At 47.7% G+C, this 16527-nt stretch overlaps 1 protein-coding gene across 4 annotated transcripts in view; it reads left to right on the top strand.

Moving 5' to 3' along the window:
• The window catches only part of HTT (huntingtin), a 139679-nt gene that overhangs the window by 85417 nt on the left and 37735 nt on the right, over positions 1-16527 (top strand). For all 4 annotated transcript variants that reach the window (XM_081812704.1, XM_081812703.1, XM_081812705.1 and 1 more), the window contains exons 34-40: positions 192-247; positions 1707-1855; positions 3491-3627; positions 5476-5592; positions 9463-9585; positions 9879-10114; positions 11259-11401. In XM_081812704.1, coding sequence (XP_081668830.1) covers positions 192-247; positions 1707-1855; positions 3491-3627; positions 5476-5592; positions 9463-9585; positions 9879-10114; positions 11259-11401 — 961 coding nt within the window. The remainder of the gene's footprint in view (positions 1-191; positions 248-1706; positions 1856-3490; positions 3628-5475; positions 5593-9462; positions 9586-9878; positions 10115-11258; positions 11402-16527) is intronic.

Genomic DNA, 16527 nt, shown 5'->3' with positions numbered 1-16527 from the left:
CCGGATCTCCCACCGACTGTTCAGTAAAGCGTCCTGGATAATCTAGTCTGACAGAATACGTCTGAGTTCTTGTATACACACAAGTTTACTGCCAGGAACTTGTTAAAACTGACACAAGTAAGTAGGGAGAAAAGTAACCTAGTTTGCGCGTTTTAATTACTGATGTGAAAATTTTATTTTCCTGCTTGTAGGTGTTTATTGGATTTGTGCTGAAGCAGTTTGAATACATTGAAGTAGGCCAGTTCAGGTAATGGCATTTTGTTCTTTTAGATTTTTTGTCCTTATTACGCACTGACATGTGATTTTAGATTATTAAGATGAACATTTACTTTAAAGGATTGTTAACACATTTTTGCTAGATATTTTAAGTGGAACTCTGATTAACACACTGTATGTTTTTATTTCTCTTAAAAATGTGTTTCAAGACTTGTTTAGAAATAGTCCTGCATCTGGAATTAGATGTGTCAGTTTTTTGTTTTTTTTTTTTAAAGATTTTATTTATTTATTTGAGAGAGAGAATGAGATAGAGAGAGCATGAGAGGGAGGAGGGTCAGAGGGAGAAGCAGACTCCCCACTGAGCAGGGAGCCCGATGCGGGACTCGATCCCGGGACTCCAGGATCATGACCTGAGCCGAAGGCAGTCGCTTATCCAACTGAGCCACCCAGGCGCCCTAGACGTGTCAACTGCTAAATGCAGTCTCTTCTGCTGGAATGCTGATTGGTTTTTGAGCTTTCTAGAGAAAACACGTTTTAGATGTGGCTGCCTGTGGTAAAGGTGGTTATTGTGTGCTTTCCTGAGAAGAACTGCAGCTCTCCCTTACTGGACACTAAGGCCTGAATACCCTCTCCTGTGCCAGAGACAGGCGTTTAAGTGTAGTTGCTGAAAATGAGATCTCTTCAGTGTCTGAGCTGCAGTGGACCCTTGAACAACATGGGTCAGGGGTGCCGACCCCCGCATACTCAGAAATCCGCATGTAACTTGTGCCTCCCCAAGAAGCTAACTACCAAGAGCCTGCTGTTGACCGAAAGCCTTATGGATAACGTCAACAATCGATTAACTCATATTCTATGTGTTATATGTATTGTGTGTATTCTTACGATATGTGAGCCAGAAAAAAAGAAAATGTTAAGAAAACTGTGAGGAAGATAATATATATTTATAGTATAGTATTGTATTTATTAAAAAAAAAATCCTGTGTATAAGTGGACCCACGCAGCTCAAACCCATGTTGTCGGGGGTCAGCTGTCCTTAGTAAGTAGGGAAACACGGTGAAGAAGGATGTGTTCTCAGTGTCCCTTGGGTCTAGAGACCCTGGACTTTCTTACTCTAATTAGGTGACATTTTGCCTATGTGATTTGAGACAAGTTACTTTTTCCTCCTTTGAGTCTCAATTTCTTCAACTGAAGAGAGAAGGGGCAGGAGGAGAACTAAGAAGATTGTGCCTTGGGGCATCCAGTGCCGTTGGGTGCTTTCCGGGGGCTCTCCCTCAGCCCTCCCCATCCACCCCTCCTTCCACTTCCCTTTCTCCCCTCATTCCCTCCCCTCATTCCCTCCCCTCACTCTCCCCACTTCCCCCCCTGCCCCCTTGCTCTGTCCTTTTCTCTTTTGCTCTCAGTTCGGAATCATTAGTAATTTCATGTTGTTTATATTGATTATGTATCTTAATTTTAAAAGGAAGTATCTAAATGGATGTTTTTGTTTCTAGGGAATCAGAGGCAATTATTCCAAACATCTTTTTCTTCCTGGTATTACTGTCTTACGAACGCTATCATTCAAAACAGATCATTGGAATTCCTAAAATCATTCAGCTCTGTGATGGCATCATGGCCAGTGGGAGGAAGGCTGTGACACATGGTAACGGGACAAACCTTTCCCTGTGGTCGTCAGTAATGATGTGCTGGACAGTGTTAGTCTTCATTACACCAACTTCCAACTGTGCCCGCGGCTGCGCCGTGCTTTGTAGCTGTGTGTGTACATGCGTGTGCGAGCGTGCATGTGTATGCATGTGCATAGGCGTGTGTGTGCGTGCACGTGTGTGTGCATGTGCGCACGGCTTAGCGAGGCCACAAAAGGGAGAGAGCTCCCCCCTTTACTCTCAGGAGCTTACAGTCTCCTAAGGTAAAAACACAAGAAGCAGTAAGGTGATCTGAGGTACAGAGAGAGTCTGACATAAACACTCTAGTCTGATTACGCGAAACACACGAAACTGAAAAATCCACCTTCTGTAAGGACACTTGGTGTATTGTGCACTGGCCCGGGAAGGAGTGGTCTGGCCTCGGTTCAGGACCTTCTGTGCTGCCTGGTTCTTTGTAGAGACTTAACTGAGGAGCACAGACAATGGTCTGCCCTCAAGCAGCCTCCTCTCACCTGCACAAGGAGGTTGGGGTTTGAAGAATAAACTGTAAATCTTCAGCATTTTCCCTTGACTCCTCTCTGGCTCCATTGTCAGGAATCAGTAGGCTTTTGAACCTTGGTGAGGGTACATCCTAAGACCTTTGTAGACCGCAGAGGAGGGCGCTATGGTGTGCAGCGTTCTCTGTTCCATGTGGTTGTGGTAAAGCAGGTAACGTGTTGAGGGGTAGACACTCAGCACCATCTGATTCTCACGGTCTCTGGAGTCGCCTTTGCCATGGCCTCTCAAGGGCTTTCACACCACAGCAAAAGTTCACACTTGTACACATACGGAGTTTGGGGTCCCTGGTGCAAATGTCAAATAGAAGGATGACGAAAACCCCCTCGATTAGAGGGTCTTTGGGTAGAAAATCAGTGGGCAGTACTTTCTTGTGGAAGACGTGGTCACCTGTAGAACATTCAACAAGTATGCTGTGTGTGCGTGTGCCTGAGTGTGCCCGAGTGTGCGTGCCACTAGGCAGACAGCGCCTTACAGTGACATCAGTGACATGATTGGGCCACACCCTTCCCCATGAGAGACGTTTCTTAGACGGTTTGTCCCTCCGGTGGCGGTAGACTGAGGAACCTAGTTTGACTGCTGTTTTGGATAAAGACAAGACTTGGGGGAAAGGCTTTATCTAAGGAGAGTGAGTTATTATTAAAACAGCATAGAAATCTAATACTTTACATGTTTTCTCTTGAAGAACACTGTCATCTTTTCAGGTAAATCTTTAAGTGGAGTGTGCATTAGAGTAGGATGTTGCTACTTTAGTTAGTCGGAAGATTTTAGTTTGAATTTGGCTTTTGGATTTGTGTCTCTTTTGTCAGAAATGATGTTACATCACAACACCCTAGTTTTTGTTTTTGTTTTTTTAAGATTTCACAAAATGATCAGTAAGTGTCTGAGGAAGACCTGTGGCCTCCATGACGGCATACTGATAATTCGTAGCGCTCACTGATAACCCGAATTTATCCCTTATCATAAGCTGTGCACGGATTAGAGTTTTCTTATTTTTTGGACATGTCTTGGAGGTGTTAAGCTCTGTCTGCAGTGTAACGGTTTGTGATGCCTTCTGAGCCTGCCTTTTTACACCACAGCCATACCAGCTCTGCAGCCGATAGTCCACGACCTCTTTGTCCTGAGAGGAACCAATAAAGCCGACGCAGGAAAAGAGCTTGAAACCCAGAAAGAGGTGGTGGTGTCGATGCTGCTGAGACTCATCCAGTACCATCAGGTAAGGGAGGCGTGGGGCGGTCCCTGGCACTCCATTGTCTCTGCAGGGGCAGGAGGAAATGCCCTGTGGCCCACAGTCCACTAATTAGCGGGTGATCCTTTGTGCTGCCCCCGGCTCTCAGTCTGGGGAGATGCCAGGGAGGGATAGGCTTGCCGAGGTTTGGTCTTTAAAGCTGTACAGCCACATGGGGAGGTCACCTGCCACCTGACTGACAGTCACAAGGTCATTCAAGGAAGTAAATAAGTTGGAGACCCTCTTCTCCAAAATTACCAAAAATCAGTTAATTGACATTGATCAAAATGATAGAATTCTAAAAGATGATTTTAAAAATCTCACATCTGAGGGGCACCTGGGTGGCTTAGTCGGGGAAGCGTCTGACTTCGGCTCAGGTCGTGATCTCGGGGTCCTGGGATCAAGCCTCACATTGGGCTCCACGCTCAGCGGGGAGTCTGTCCCTCTCCCTCTTCCCTTCCCCCATCTCGTGCTCTGTCTGTCTCTCAGATAAATAACTAAAATCTTTTTTAAAAAAAATCTCACATCTGAAGTAATCTAAAGACTTTATTTTGTACATCTATTTACCATATACTGAAGTAGGGCTAGGGTCTTTTCCTTTGTGCTAACTGTGGTTTTGTTTTCCGTAAGGTGGAGCACAATTTCAGGCTGATTGGGGTGGGGCCTCAGTGCAGAGATCTAGCATCAGGCCTCTCCAGTGAGGCCACTCTTAGCTTGCTCGCTTGCCTGGCCCTCACTGTTTTGTAATTCTTGGTAGCTATTTGTCTTTGAATCTTAAAGTCCTCAGCTTTTCTCGTGGAAACACTTTCTTTGTGCATACTCATTTTGGTTAATCTATATAATGTTTAATTAAATGCTTACTGTTTAATTAAATCCCATAATTACAGTGAAAGGTACAAAGCACACTGGGTTGGAGGGCGGCCTGGAGAGTGGCCTGTCAGCCACATGCGCTTGGGGAGCTCTCTGTCTGCTTCTTCAGAGGACAGAGAGGGTCGGCTAGCCTTTGCTGAGGAGAGTCAGAATGGAGTGCAGGTCCCCCTCTTGTGGGAGAAGCGCTGCCAAGCCCACTGAGCAGAGGGGCGGCTGTGGAGGGGGCAGGCGGGTGGGCTTCTTACAGAGTAGCTTGGATTGGCTTGGCTGCCTTTGCGGCACTTGTGGTGAACAGGCCAGGCTGACAGGCATTTTTGTCAACAGGCAGGTGGTAAGTATTTTCAGTTTTGCAGGCTCTAGGGCATCAGTTGCAACACCCCAGGTCGGCTGCTGTGGACAAAAGCTGTCCCAGCCAGTGTGTTCACGGTGGGTATGGCCATGTGCCAATAAAACTTTATTTACAAAAACAGGCTTTTAGCTGTCTCTGCTTAGAACTGATCACTCATAAACTCGTGCTCGACCATGGGTAACTTCTCTGAGAGCAAGTGTGACTCGGTAGGAGATCAGCTTTGTAAAGAGCACAGAGTTGAAATTAACGTACACAGAAGTCAGGCGGCGTCTGCAGAATAGTTTAGTCAGGGCTGTGTTTGCGTTTTTCCAAAGGTTAGTATAAATTTGATTCTCTTTTTGTGCCTTTTCTCTGATTGTGAAATCTTGTAAACTCCGTAGAAGCATAGAAGTATAATGATGGCACATGATCCCAAGGACTGTGCTTGTTGGAGGGTGCCCCTTGCATTTTCTTCTGCGGTTTCCCATGTGTCCCGGGGCCAGGGTGGCGCTGGGGGCATCAGGCCCTCGCTGGGTTTGCATCCTGGAGTCGGAGCTGGGGTCAGTGCAGCAGGCGGGCACATGTGCTCTGGGAGCACGACCGGCTGGGAGCTCTGACCTGCCCCCCACCCCCTGCAGGTGTTGGAGATGTTCATCCTGGTCCTGCAGCAGTGCCACAAGGAGAACGAAGACAAGTGGAAGCGACTGTCTCGGCAGATAGCCGACGTCATCCTCCCGATGTTAGCCAAGCAGCAGGTTTGTCCCACGTCTGCCTTGTTGCCATGGGGTCCCTGGGACACCTTCCTAAGTGGCAAAGGTTCTTATAGGAGGCGGTGCTTGGGATTGGCATTTCACTGAGTTGTAACAGATTCGATTTGTGATCCTTATCAGTGCCGCTCAACAGGGCAGGGATTTCATTCATTCTCAGTGACCTTCTCAGGTTGCTGTGTCGCCCGCTTCACAAGAGCGGAGCCCAGGCCCACCCAGAGGTGCATGGCTGGAGAGGGCCGGGGCCAAGGCAGAGCCAGCGGTCCGAGTCCAGAGCTGTGTCCTTTCCCGTCTGGCCGCCCTGCCTCCCTCATTCTGCTCAGTCAGGCGTTGCTACTTGATCTCGAGCTGTTTGTTTTCCCTTGTCAGCCGTGATCCATCATTTAAGCAGAACTTCTGTAATCAAGCGATGCGATCAGTTGTCTCCATAATTGCAGCGAGCGAGGTGATCTGGCTGTGCCGTGGGGGATGGAGCCCACTCAGTCACAGGGCTTCTGAGCCATGTCTGCCACCGGGTGTCCGAGGACAGGATGCCCGTTGCAGGTGCAGCAGCACCTTTGTAAATGGGGTGTTGGGGGTGTCCCAGGGTGGCAGGGGAGTGCCGCTTATGGCCCTCCAGGAAGCCTCACCAGCGGTCAGCAGAGCTCTGGGTCTTAAGTGCTTTGGATGCGTCAGCAGATACCTGTTTGCTCATCTTGATTGTCCTGGTGGAGGAAGCAAGTACTCTGGGTAATAGGCAGTGTCCGTGACTCTTGGCCGTCGGTGCAAATGTGCAGACGTGATGCGGTAGCTCTTACTGTCTTCATCGCCTCAGCCCCATTCTGGTTTCCTAACGGACTTGTTATCCAGCAGCCACTTGACAGGGAGGGAGTCTTGACTTGCGGTGACATTGACAGAGGGCAGTTTTAATAAATTGGTGAATGTGGTGTTTTAACGTGGTCACGGTTTCCATGTCTGTGGATCTATATTTTTAGAGTAGTACTCCAAAAACTTTATTCCAGTCTCTTGTTTGTCGTGTACACAATCTAAGGAAGGTGGAGCTGGAAGGCCGGAAGGCATGGTAAATGTCCAGCTTGATCCCTGCCCCAGTGAAGCCGTGTGAACCGCTGCACGGTGCCCACCAGGTGGCTAAGCGCAGGTGCATGGTCCATGCACAGGTAGTGCTGGGCCCTCTTCGGTACCAGCAGTAAATATGAACGTGGACAGAGCCATTGAAAAGCCTGCCCTCTAGGAGTGACAGTTTCATTGGATGGGGCTGGAGGAGACAGACCACAGAAGTAACTTAGTGACGTGTGTGAAACACCAGATGGCAGCAGGTAATGTAGGGTGGGCCAAGGAGAGAAGAGAGGTGGGAGTGGCCAGGCAGGGCTGCGTTGCTCAATTTGCCTAAACCTGACCTGGGTTAAGAGCTTTCTAGGCAGAGAAAACACAGCAGTGCAGATCCTAAGGTGTGGGAGCCTGCCCGGTGGGATCAGAGAACTTCGAGAGGCCATGTGCATGGAGCAAAGTGGCCATGGGGAGTAGGGAGGGCAGCCAGGATCTGGGGGGCGTGGAGGGCCTCTCGGGCCAGTGTGGAGGACTTTGGGAAGCCTGTAGAGGGTTTGGTACAAAGAAGTGGCATGGTGTGATTTGAGAGCTGAGGATAATCTCAGGGTGGGAGTGAGGGCCGAGCAGGGGCACCTGCCTGCGGCGTGGAGGTTGCGTGCACCAGGGTGGGGAATGAGGTGGTGAGCAGTAGCCACCTGCTAAATACGGTGTGGAAGCAGAACTGGTAAGCTTGGCTCTCAGCTTCACGTGGATGGGAGCAGGGAAGCTCGCAGGTGATGGGCCTCCTGTCTACTGAGTTGGGGAGATGAGGAGGAGGGATCCTGGTCTGGGCGTGTGCAACTGGCTTACCTGGGAGGCACTCTGGAGAGGCTGAGGCCGGCATTTGGGTGTACGAGTCTGTGGTTGTTGAGGTGGAGCTGAGCAGGAGGTGAACATCAGGATGGGAAGAGGTCACCAGGGGACCCTGTGTAGTTGGGAAGGAGGGGAAGGCCGAGCTCTGAGCTTAGAGGCCAGAGAGGTGAGGACAAGTTCATGGAGGAGGTGGGGAAGGAAGAGCAGGTGGGGTGGTATTGTTGAAGCCAAGAAAGGAAGGCATTTCCTGGAGGAGAGAGGGGTCAGCTTTCGGCTGCTCACAGGCTGAGCAGACGAGCTGGGAGCTGACCCTGCATTTGGCAGCGTGGTGGCCGCTGGGGAGGTTTGAGTGGGTGGAGGGTGTAGAAGCCTGGCTCAGGTGTGTTGGTGAGAGAGGAATAGGAAAGAAACGGACTCTGAGAAGGAGTAGATGTGGGGTGGCAGCCAGAGGTGGAAAGAGGGGTTAGGGCCTGTGCATATACTGAGGGCGAAGGCAGAGGGGATTGCCCTCATGGGGCTGGGGCTGGGGCTGGCCCTGGCTGTGGGCCTGATGTACTCCTCCTGAAGACCCAGAAGAGGCAGAGCTGGTGGGGCAGGTGCAGGCCTGGGTGGAAGGCTTGGGAGTGCAGAAGCTCTCTGGATGGTTTCCTGACCGTTGAGGTAGACTCGGTGCATGTGGTGTTCACATGGGCACCTGAAAACAGTGCATCTCTGCAGACAGGTTCACTGGCTATGGACACACTCTTAGTGATGAGCAGTACCCATCACGAAGGCAGTGCTTGATCACATGGTGGGAGACACTTAGCTTGGAATATTTTGCATCCATTAAAAACGTTAGATTTTAAAACCTGTTGCCTTGGGAGTTATCCATTCCATTTTTAAGGGAAAAAAGCAGAGACATTCATAACATGATTTTTCAAATCAACTTAAACAAAAACCTCTCTACGTGTGTTTGGGTATAGGATTATAGGAACATGGAGAAAGTTAGAAATACAGTTGACCCTTGAACAACAAGGATGTTTTTCTATAAATACAGGACAGTCCTGTATGTATATTTCCTCTTCCTTATGATTTTTTTTTTTTTAAAGATTTTATTTATTTATTTGAGACAGAGAATGAGAGAGAGAGAGCACATGAGAGGGGGGAGGGTCAGAGGGAGAAGCAGACTCCCTGCTGAGCAGGGAGCCCGATGCGGGACTCGATCCCGGGACTCCAGGATCATGACCTGAGCCGAAGGCAGTCGCTTAACCAACTGAGCCACCCAGGCGCCCCTTCCTTATGATTTTCTTAATGACATTTTGTTTTCTTTAATTTACTGTATTGTAGGAATGCTGTATGTAATCCTTGTACAAAATATGTGTCAATCAACCGTTTCTGTTATCCATTAGGCTGCTGGTCATCAGTAGGCTATCATTTTGGGGAAGTCAGAAGTTATACACGAATGTTCAGCTCTGTGGGGGTGGCTGCCTTTGACCCCCGTGTTGTTCAAAACTCAATGGTACACCAGTTTATTAACATTTGTCATAATTGGCTGAGTAGGGATGGGGTGCAGGTAAAGCGAAGAAAGGAAAAGAGTTGTGTGTGATATCCCATTTAGGTAAATTCTGTATGTATAAAAAAGAGATGCATGAGAGAGGGTCCCAGAGTGTGGATGGTGATGTCAGAGGGCTGTGATTCCAGCGGGTTTTTCCATACTTTTAAATATTTGAATCTTTTACAGAAAATGTATGTTGTTTATATAATAAAAATCTAAATGAAAAAATTTCCCTTATGGGAAAAATGTAGCTGATATGGTGTTCTAAAAACCGTTTTCCTGGTTCACTGCTAAAGATGCTTTCAAAGGCAGGGCTGGTAATGGATGGTCAAGGTCATTTGACCTAGAGGTACCTAACTTGAGGTAGAAATGTTAACATGTTTGTTGACTTACGGGAAAACATTTGTGATGTTTAATTGCAACAGATGCACATTGATTCTCATGAAGCCCTTGGAGTGTTAAATACTTTATTTGAGATTCTGGCCCCTTCCTCCCTCCGTCCCGTGGACATGCTTTTACGGAGTATGTTTGTCACTCCAGATACAATGGTGAGTGTCTTGCCTCATGATGGCACCTTCTTTTCATGCCTGTGCAGCGGTTCATCAGAGTTACCTGGGGACTCTGTCAGGGTCATGGTGGGGCCTGGGAATTTGCATTTTAAACAGGTTCCCAGATGGTATTGATGCTGCTTGTCTGGGACCACACTTTGGAACCAGTGATAATTTATTGGCTTTATTGATAGAATGGTAAAATAGGAGTAATTTTCATTCATGAAACTAGCAATCAGGAAAAAGTGTAATTCTCTTTTTACTTCAACTATCCCGTGTTTTCTCTCTTTTAGGCATCTGTGAGCACTGTTCAACTGTGGATCTCAGGAATCCTGGCCATTTTGAGGGTTCTCATTTCCCAGTCAACTGAAGATATTGTTCTTTCTCGTATTCAGGAGCTCTCCTTCTCCCCATATTTAATCTCCTGTCCAATAATTGATAGGTTAAGAGATGGGGACAGTACTTCAACACCGGAAGAACACAACGAAGGGAGACAAATCAAGAGTTTGCCAGAGGAAACATTTTCAAGGTATGCTCTCTATCTAAGCCTTTAACCATCCCACGGCCTTCAGGAAGCCGTAGCATTTTGCGATCAGTAAGTCTGCAATAACTCCTGGTCTTGCTTCAGCACTGCAAGTGGGGTAAAGAAGTCTGTGTGGATGTACTTTCTTTACCTGATCTGCCTCAACTGTGGCCCTGGGTTCATGTCTCTCTTACAGCTCTGTCACGTCCCATCTCGTATCCTCGTTAAAGGCCACACAGTGGTTGACCATGGCAGTGGGGGCTGAGGCTGGCCTGACCTAGGTGCTAGCAGTAGGGATGTGTGTTGTGTTGCCTGCAAAGAGTTTAAAAATCTAAGAAAACCCACTAAAAGTCTCATTTTTATTCTCATGTGTACTGGCCATTCTAAACACAGTCAATAATAAAATCTTTCTTCCTGCCAGGGTGACTGTTCCCACTGTGTTCCCCATGGTGTACTTGTGATATGAAATCATGTCTACCTTCACAAATTATTTGGAGGCTCCTTGAGGGCAGTAATCAAAAGTCAGGCCCAGTAAATGCTTATTGCCTAGACAAGTGTGTGTCCACCTTTGCTGGATTCAGGGCACTCGGTAAGGTAGAGCTGGTGAGATGTCCCATGAGTGTGGTTTGTGCGGATGTGCTCCTTCCAGGCAGGCCCACATAACATCCGTTTAGCCTCCCTGTCGTTGGTCATTGGTGAGGTGCCTGTGTGTTTATGGAGATAAATCCAGTAAACTTGCCCGACACCCTTTTGTTTGTAGGTTCAACCAGGTAGCCTTTGGCTCCCTCTGCTACATTTAAGCAGGTGGCTAAAATGGATGATACATTAAATTCCTACAGTGGATTGTTGTCTGGTATTTCTGTGATGCTTTATGGTTTGCAAAGCTTTAAAGAAACACTACATGTCATTTTATCCTTCTAACAGTCCTGAAGGTGATATGTTTACTGCCATCTCATAAGTGAGGAAGGTGATACACAGAGAGGGAAAGTGATTTAATACAAAGGGATGGTATTAAATGTTGCACTTTGTTTACTTAACTTTATTTATATTTTTACTTCACCTCTACCATATGTATTTTTTCAGTATACCTCATATAATTACTCTATAACAGTCACCTAATTGACTATCGGACTTTTCCCTTTCTTTGAAGGTTTCTACTACAACTAGTTGGCATTCTTTTGGAGGATATTGTTACAAAACAGCTAAAAGTGGAAATGAGTGAACAGCAACATACTTTCTATTGTCAAGAACTAGGCACGCTGCTAATGTGTCTGATCCACATCTTCAAGTCTGGTAGGTACCTCAGACTAACCTTCATAGAGTATCTGTATATTCCATGTCCTGTACTATACACTCTCAGAGGTAGGAACTTTGCTGCCCAGTGCAAGCTCTGCTGTGCTTAATGTGCATTTGAAAATGTTTTGTTGGGGCGCCTGGGTGGCTTAGTCGGTTAAGCGTTTGCCTTTGGCTCGGGTCATGATCCCAGGGTCTGGGATCAAGCCCCACGTCGGACTTCCTGCTCAGTGGGAAACCTCCTTTGCCCTCCCTCCCCACCCCACCGCTTGTGCTCTCTCTCTCTCAAATAAATAAATAAAAATCTTAAAAAAAAACAAACCCAAAATGTCATATAATTAAAAAAAAAAAGAAAATGTTTTATTGGTGAAAAAAAGTAAACCTGAGGGCTTCCTCCTCTCTTAAAGATTTGGAAGCCCAAGATATTTTTGTACCTTTACATGTGATTGTGAATTAAAAAGGACAGGGAACCCAAGAGAGAAGTTACAAGAAGGCAGCCTTGTAGCATGCATCAGAAACAACCAGTCCATATTAGGATAGTCAGTGCTTTCTAAGAGGAATGAGTGTTTTCAAGAAGAATGCCTTGGCTTAGATTAAATGGGTGAGAAGCTGGAAGACTTTAGTTACAGGGTACAGCTATATCTTTCTTCTTCCAGCAGGAAAAGCAAGAGGCAATTCTAATCTCTAGGAAAAATAAACAACAAGGAAGTCATGGTCCAAATATGAAGCAAACCAAAGTATGGCATGATTTTCAACAATCAATTTGATTGAAACCCTTGAATTTAAATAGCTTCTTTAAGTGGCTCAGGGGTCATGACCAAGGACCTATAGAAAGAAATGTTATTCTACGTTCCTTGGCTTTGTTGGAAACTATATTCACATAATCATAAATGCTGTTTGATTTTTCAATTTTAAAGTCATTTTGTGAATAAAATATTGAAGACTTATTTACTTAATTTTGGTTTCAGAACAGAATGAAAATGTTTTTATTTCCAAGAAAAATAAAAGGGAAACTAACCAACTTAATTTGGGAGTGGAAGGTAGAGAAAAAGGTGAGGGATGGAAGGATCACTAATCGCATCTTGCATTGTTGGGGTTATACAGTCATATCTGAAGTTGACACAACAGGAAATAGGAGCTACAGAGTTAACCAAATAGAACCAAAAATGTAACTTCGGTTGATGGGTAGCATGAGTGAGGTGCATCTCCTCTCTAATAGGGTAGAGTCTGTAACCATCACTCAGCGTGACTCCGGCAAATCCAGCAGGTTCATTTGCAGGGGAGGACTCTATCCTGTGCTAGAGCAAGAAAAGAAAAGCTTAAGAGTTCCTGGAAGTACAGAGGTCACTGTTCTCTTTAGGTATGACCACCTCAGGCACTTTCATTCTGTTGCCCTGTCAAGTATTTCCATGTTTCAGCTCTGATTTCTATGTTGGCTCTGTTCTCTGGTGGGCTTCTTCCCCATGGCAGGAAGGATGACCCCTGGCCACCTCTGGTCTCAGCCCCGGCGTGAGTCCTGTGCGTGCGCGTGAGGCCCTGGGTGCTCTGGCCCACTTGGGCCAGGTGAGAGATTGGACAGCATTCATTGAGAGAGGGAGCGAGGGCTACTTCCTCACAGTAAGACAAGAGGAGCAGATGAATAATAGATGGTCTGCTGCAGGTGATAAAAGTATGTCAAGTCGAATTTCGGAGGTAACTGTCAGAACTAGAAACAAGACAACAATTGCCTGAAGAGGGATGGGGCAGGGCATTTGTAAAATCAGAAGCCTCTCTCTATTATTGGATTTTTGAGTTGTGTACATACTACTTTCATACAAATTAAAACACACACATGCACCACGTATGTACCTTCAGAGCAGGAGATAGTTCTCATTTTTAGCCCTTCTTCACTTGGCAAAGATGCACCAGGTCAGCCCACTCCGGTGCCATGTGTTCAGGAAGGCTGATGTGGCTCTTGCCTTCGTGGGGTTTGCAGTCCAGCGGGGAGGATGATGCACAGGCAGGGAGTCATGAGTCTGGATGTTGCCTGTGAAGGAAGCAAGTAGAACAGCAATAGGCAGAACTGGGGTGGGGGCGGGGGAGGGAGGACAGGGTCCCTGAGAGGCGATGTTAAGCTAAGGCCCAAAGGCAAGACGTTGCTGTACTCCGGCCAGACGGCCGCTGAGAGCACATAGGCGAGGGTCAGAGGGCGACCGGGGAGGCGGGCAGGGGTGGGGGTTGCGGAGAAGAGGGTGTCTTCATGGCTGCTTCATTTAACTGCTGTTGCCCTTGGACGGGCACGGCCAGAATTTAATTATCAAGTGGACTCGAGAGTTTTAAGCCCTCCTCATTAGTATCATTGAAAGAATTTTTGTTTTGAAGAACTTCTGATTTATGCTTCACTGACGCACGTAATAAGTTTAAAGTTGAGAAAAGAATTAAGCTACATGAATAATAAGGTCATTTGTAATATGTTGGTCATTCTGATACTTGGCCATTGATTGGTTTGCGTCTGATACCAGAAGGACACCTGTTCATCTCTAAGGGCTGCTTGCTTCCCTCTTTGGACAAGAGTGACCTCTTGTGCGTCACGTGGAGTTCTGTGGCCTTCCAGGTGTATCCTGACTCACCACCCTCACTTCCTCCTGTTCCTTGTCTCAAAACTCAGGGGAGGTATTGTGTAGTCTACGGCAGCGCTGTCCACGAGAGCCTCCTGCATTGGGGAGCATTCTGTGTCTCCAGTGGTTCAGTTGCTTCCAGCCACATGGGGCTCTTGGGCACTTGGAATGTGGCTGGTGTGGATTAAGGAGATACTTTTTAATTTTATTTAATTTTAATCGACTTAAATTTGCATGGCCCCATGTGGCTAGTGGCCGCTGTATCAGACAGGACAGGATGTGAGCGGCAGTGCGTTCTACCAAAGGGCTCTGGCCTTGGTGCTGGGCACGCGGGCTCTGCTGCGGTGTCTTTGCATGCTGTCATTTGGTTCAGTATTTGCAAATAAAGTGTGTGTTTCTAAGTATCTTTTTCCATGTTTATTTTGACTGCATTTCTTCTAAAGATATTAGGGGGCAGAATTACTGTGTTTGATTTTGAGACAGAGTTTAAGTAAATCATCTTGTACTTTTATATAAATGAGGTGCATTTAGCATATCAAGTTGGTGATTTTTATTTATGCTTTGCTTAAACAAAGGCAGTGAATTCTAGCCCTCCACTGAAAATTGAGACCTTCGAAAACGGTTCTTCCTGCAGCAATAAGATTGACCTTGATTCAGGGCGCCTGGGTGGCTCAGTTGGTTGGGCGACTGCCTTCGGCTCAGGTCATGATCCTGGAGTCCCGGGATCGAGTCCCACATCGGGCTCCCTGCTCGGCAGGGAGTCTGCTTCTCCCTCTGACCCTCCTCCCTGCTCATGCTCTCATCTCTCTCTCTCTCAAATAAATCTTAAAAAAAAAAAAAAAATTTAAAAACAGGAAAAAGATAAAAGGCTTCCTTAATGAAGACAGGCCTTTTATTTTCATAGTTCAACATGTTACTCAAATACCTTTTAGAATGTTTATTTAAAAAAAAAATTCTTTTTTAGGGCACCTGGGTGGCTCAGTCGGTTGGGCGACTGCCTTCGGCTCAGGTCATGATCCTGGAGTCCCGGGATCGAGTCCCGCATCGGGCTCCCTGCTCGGCGGGGGGTCTGCTTCTCCCTCTGACCCTCCCGACCCTCCCCCCTCTCATGTGCTCTCTCTCTCAGTCTCTCTCTCTCAAATAAATAAATAAAACCTTTAAAAAAAAAAAAAAAGATTGACCTTGATTCAGATTCACACTTGGGCAAAGATGAGGATGGCCGCCCTGCTGGGAATCAGGGTGTTCACTGTGGGGTGTTCGCTGTGGTATACACTCTCTCAGTGCTTAGAGCAGCTCTATGAAATAGTCCCCCTTTCTGCTGAAGAGAGAGGTCAGGCTCCAGAAGGTCCTGTGGTAACACAGAGATTGAAAACCCAGCCATTTTGTCTTGCCCTTTGTTGGTTCTTACACACCACGCTGCTGCTCGGTGGCCAGTGGTACATGCAGTAACTCACGTTTGCAGGGCACTTCCTGCAGCCCCAGAGAGTCCAGTAACATGGGGCCGCTGCCTCCAGCCCTGCTTCCAGCACTCCTGGCCACACGTCTCTTTCAGCTCCGGGAGGGCGGGACAAGGCAAGCCTTCCTGGCTCAGGTGCTTGTCTGTGCTTTGTCACTGTCACTTGGCCCCAGGGCCCTGTCCCTTCTCCCAGGTCTCAGCTCTTGGGGCTTCCCTTGCCTCCCAGTCACATCAGACATTGGCCTTCTTTCTGTCTCAGCCAGTGGTCACTGCTCAGGAGACAGGGAAGGGAGACCCCGCCCAGCGCCTCGTCCCGTCCTGGCCCAGTACCCGCGCTCCCCACGTGTTAATTAAGGTCACGTAGCTACTGTAACAAAGAACAGCAGCATTTCGGTGGCTTGCCACAGTGGGGGGCTGTTCTTGTTTCTGTGCTCATGCGGGAGGGTGTTCCTGGTCCCTGCTGGCTCTTCTGCATGTGGAGATTCAAGACCAGGCCTCTCTTCTTCCTGGGGCTCAGCTGTCCGGGGCATTAGCACCCTGGCCTTGCTGGTTGAGGAGGACAGGGAAGGTAGAAGAGGCTTTGTTGCCTTGGACTGAAAGTGACCTATATCCCCTTTGCTTGTGTTTCTTTGGTGTACCTCTTAGTAGCCCCCACCCCATACAGGGGCTCGTTCACCCTGGTGGGTGACTGCTTCCCAGCAAGAGCCTGTTGGGCAGGACAGACCCTGGGGGCAGAGCCGTAGGGATGACAGCCAGGAGGTTCCAGGTGATGGACAGCAGAGGCAGCCGTCACGGCAGGATCAGCAGTGCCGTCAGCCTTCTGCCAAGGGCACCAGGTGGGCCAGGGGGCTTTCTAGAGCTCCACCAGTGTGTGTGAGTCCCCACCACTCCCATGCTCTGCCCTTTCTCCATTGAGTATTCTTGGTCCTGGTTTCGATGCTTGATCTCTGTTCTTTCTCTCCCTCTGTCTCTCTCTCTGACTCTACCCTCTGCCTTTCTTCCCCTTCTCTCGCTCAGTAGGGTTGTCCCCTTTGTGACCTGCCCCTGGTTATTGCTGCAGAGATGACTCGACA

This window comes from Leptonychotes weddellii, chromosome 2, assembly GCF_054177405.1.
Source record: "Leptonychotes weddellii isolate Sample4059 chromosome 2, ASM5417740v2, whole genome shotgun sequence".
Taxonomy (NCBI): domain Eukaryota; kingdom Metazoa; phylum Chordata; class Mammalia; order Carnivora; family Phocidae; genus Leptonychotes; species Leptonychotes weddellii.
Note: the sequence above shows the minus strand (reverse complement) of the source record. Positions and strands in the feature narration are given on the sequence as shown.